At 51.1% G+C, this 2,865-nt stretch overlaps 1 protein-coding gene across 1 annotated transcript in view; it reads left to right on the forward strand.

Annotated features, from left to right (window-relative positions):
* The window catches only part of SWI5 (SWI5 homologous recombination repair protein), a 12,237-nt gene that overhangs the window by 3,338 nt on the left and 6,034 nt on the right, over positions 1–2,865 (forward strand). Inside the window, 1 exon segment of the mRNA XM_017848177.1 lies at positions 318–406. Coding sequence (XP_017703666.1) covers positions 318–406 — 89 coding nt within the window.

Here is a 2,865-nt window from a genome sequence, read left to right on the forward strand (position 1 = left end):
GGAGTCTTGCTCTGTCGCCCAGGCTGGAGTGCAGTGGCCGGATCTCAGCTCACTGCAAGCTCCGCCTCCCGGGTTCCCGCCATTCTCCTGCCTCAGACTCCCAAGTAGTTGGGACTATAGGCGCCCGCCACCTCGCCTGGCTAGTTTTTGTATTTTTAGTAGAGACGGGGTTTCACTGTGTTCGCCAGGATGGTCTCGATCTCCTGACCTTGTGATCCGCCCGTCTCGGCCTCCCAAAGTGCTGGGATTACAGGCTTGAGCCACCGCGCCCAGCTGAACTGAACTCTTAACCGGTACGTTGGGCTTGCTCCTCTCAGGGCCTCTTTGCAGCAGCACCCTGCTGACCTCTCCTGCCTCTTTTTCTGTGCCCGCTTGGCTGGCTTCTCTGCTTCCTGCCACTCCTGAGGTAAATGTGGGCATTTCTGTAGGGTCCAGCCCTACGGAGCTTAGCGGGTGTTCTCCCTGTGTGCGGAGATGAGAGATTGTAAGAAATAAAGACACAAGACAAAGAGATAAAGAGAAAACAGCTGGGCCTGGGGAACCACTACCACCAAGACGCAGAGACCGGTAGTGGCCCCAAATGGCTGGGCGCGCTGATATTTACTGCATACAAAACAAAGGGGGCAAGGTAAGGAGGGTGAGTCATCCAAGTGATTGATAAGGTCAAGCAAGTCATGTGATCATGGGACAGAGGGCCCTTCCCTTTTAGGTAGCCAAAGCAGAGAGGGAAGGCAGCATACGTCAGCATTTTCTTCTATGCACTAAACGAAAGATCAAAGACTTTAAGACTTTCACTATTTCTACTGCTATCTACTATGAACTTCAAAGAGAAACCAGGAGTACTAGAGGAACATGAAAATGGACAAGGAGCATAACCATTGAAGCACAGCACCACAGGGAGGGGTTTAGGCCTCCGGATGACTGTGGGCAGGCCTGGATAATATCCAGCCTCCCACAAGAAGCTGGTGGAGCAGAGTGATCCCTGTCTCCTCCAAGGAAAGGAGACTCCTTTTCGTGGTCTGCTAAGTAACGGGTGCCTTCCCAGACACTAGCATTACCACTTGACCAAGGAACCCTCAAGCGGCCCTTATGCGGGCATGACAGAGGGCTCCCCTTTTGCCTTCTAGGTCACTTCTCACAATGTCCCTTTAGCACCTGACCCTATAACCCGCCGGTTATTCTTAGGTTATATTAGTAATGCAACAAAGAGTAATATTAAAAAGCTAATGGCCAGGCGCGGTGGCTCAAGCCTGTAATCCCAGCACTTTGGGAGGCCGAGACGGGCGGATCACGAGGTCAGGAGATTGAGACCATCCTGGCTAACACGGTGAAACCCCGTCTCTACTAAAAAATACAAAAAACTAGCCCTGTGAAGTGGCAGGCGCCTGTAGTCCCAGCTACTCCGGAGGCTGAGGCAGGAGAATGGCGTAAACCCGGGAGGCGGAGCTTGCAGTGAGCTGAGATCCGGCCACTGCACTCCAGCCTGGGCGACAGAGCGAGACTCCGTCTCAAAAAAAAAAAAAGCTAATGATTAGTAATGTTTATACTAATGATTGATAATTGTCCATCATCATCTCTATATCTAATTCGTATTATGACTATTCTTATTCTGTTTTCTTTATTATACTGAAATGGTTTGTGCCTTCAGTCTCTTGCCTCCGCACCTGGGTAATCCTTCGCCCACACATTTCCAAGTGATTCCGCTCTCCTCCTGCCCTTCTCTTTCTACACACCTGCTCCAAGGTCTCACTGCCACTCCCTCAGCCCATCCCAGTGCCCACAACTCTCCTGTCTCTAGCCCTGACCTTTCTCAGGATACCCAAAGCTGCCTGCAGAATCTTTGCCTTCCCACTTGCCAAGTCTGAAATCACACTCAGCCTCCTAACCAGGACCACAAACCAACTCCTCCAACTGCCCTTGCATCATCAGAGGAACCCCAAGCTCTTGAAGTGGGCTCTGCCTCTCCTCCTTTCTAATAGCACTACTCATGGTTGCATTTGTTCTTCTTCTCTTTATTTTTTTTTTTTTTGAGACGGAGTCTCGCTCTGCCGCCCAGGCTGGAGTGCTGTGGCCGGATCTCAGCTCACTGCAAGCTCCGCCTCCCGGGTTTACGCCATTCTCCTGCCTCAGCCTCCCGAGTTGCTGGGACTACAGGCGCCCGCTACCTCGCCCGGCTAATTTTTTGTATTTTTTTTAGTAGAGACGGGGTTTCACCGTGTTAGCCAGGATGGTCTCGATCTCCTGACCTCGTGATCCGCCCGTCTCGGCCTCCCAAAGTGCTGGGATTACAGGATTGAGCCACCGCGCCCGGCCTTTTTTTTCCTTTTTTTTTTTTTTTTTTTATTTTTTTTTTTTTTGAGGCGGAGTCTCGCTCTGTCGCCCAGGCTGGAGTGCAGTGGTGCGATCTCAGCTCACTGCAACCCCCGCCTCCCAGGCTCAAGCAATTCTCCTGCCTCAGCCTCCCAAGTAGCTGGGACTACAACCGTGTGCCACCATGCCCAGCTAATTTTTTGTATTTTTAGTGGAAACGGGGTTTCACCAGGATGGTCTTGATCTCCTGACATCATGATCCTCTCGCCTCGGCCTCCCAGAGTGCTGGGATTACAGACGTGAGCCACCGCACCCACTTGCATTTATTCTTTTTCACACCACTGTCCCCTCACTCACCAATTCACACACGTGGAAACCACTTTCACCCCCGAACACATGTGCTGTCTCCTGCCTTAAGGGCATTTGGGTACACATTCACCCCTGGGTATCCATGGAGATTGCTACCCGGACCCCCATGGAGTAATGATCAGAAAAAGACGTCTACCTGTTCAATACAGACTCAACCATACTTTTTTTTTTTTTTTTTTTTTTTTT

The sequence above is a fragment of the Rhinopithecus bieti genome, unplaced genomic scaffold, assembly GCF_001698545.2.
Source record: "Rhinopithecus bieti isolate Rb0 unplaced genomic scaffold, ASM169854v2 scaffold_29388, whole genome shotgun sequence".
Lineage (NCBI taxonomy): Eukaryota > Metazoa > Chordata > Mammalia > Primates > Cercopithecidae > Rhinopithecus > Rhinopithecus bieti.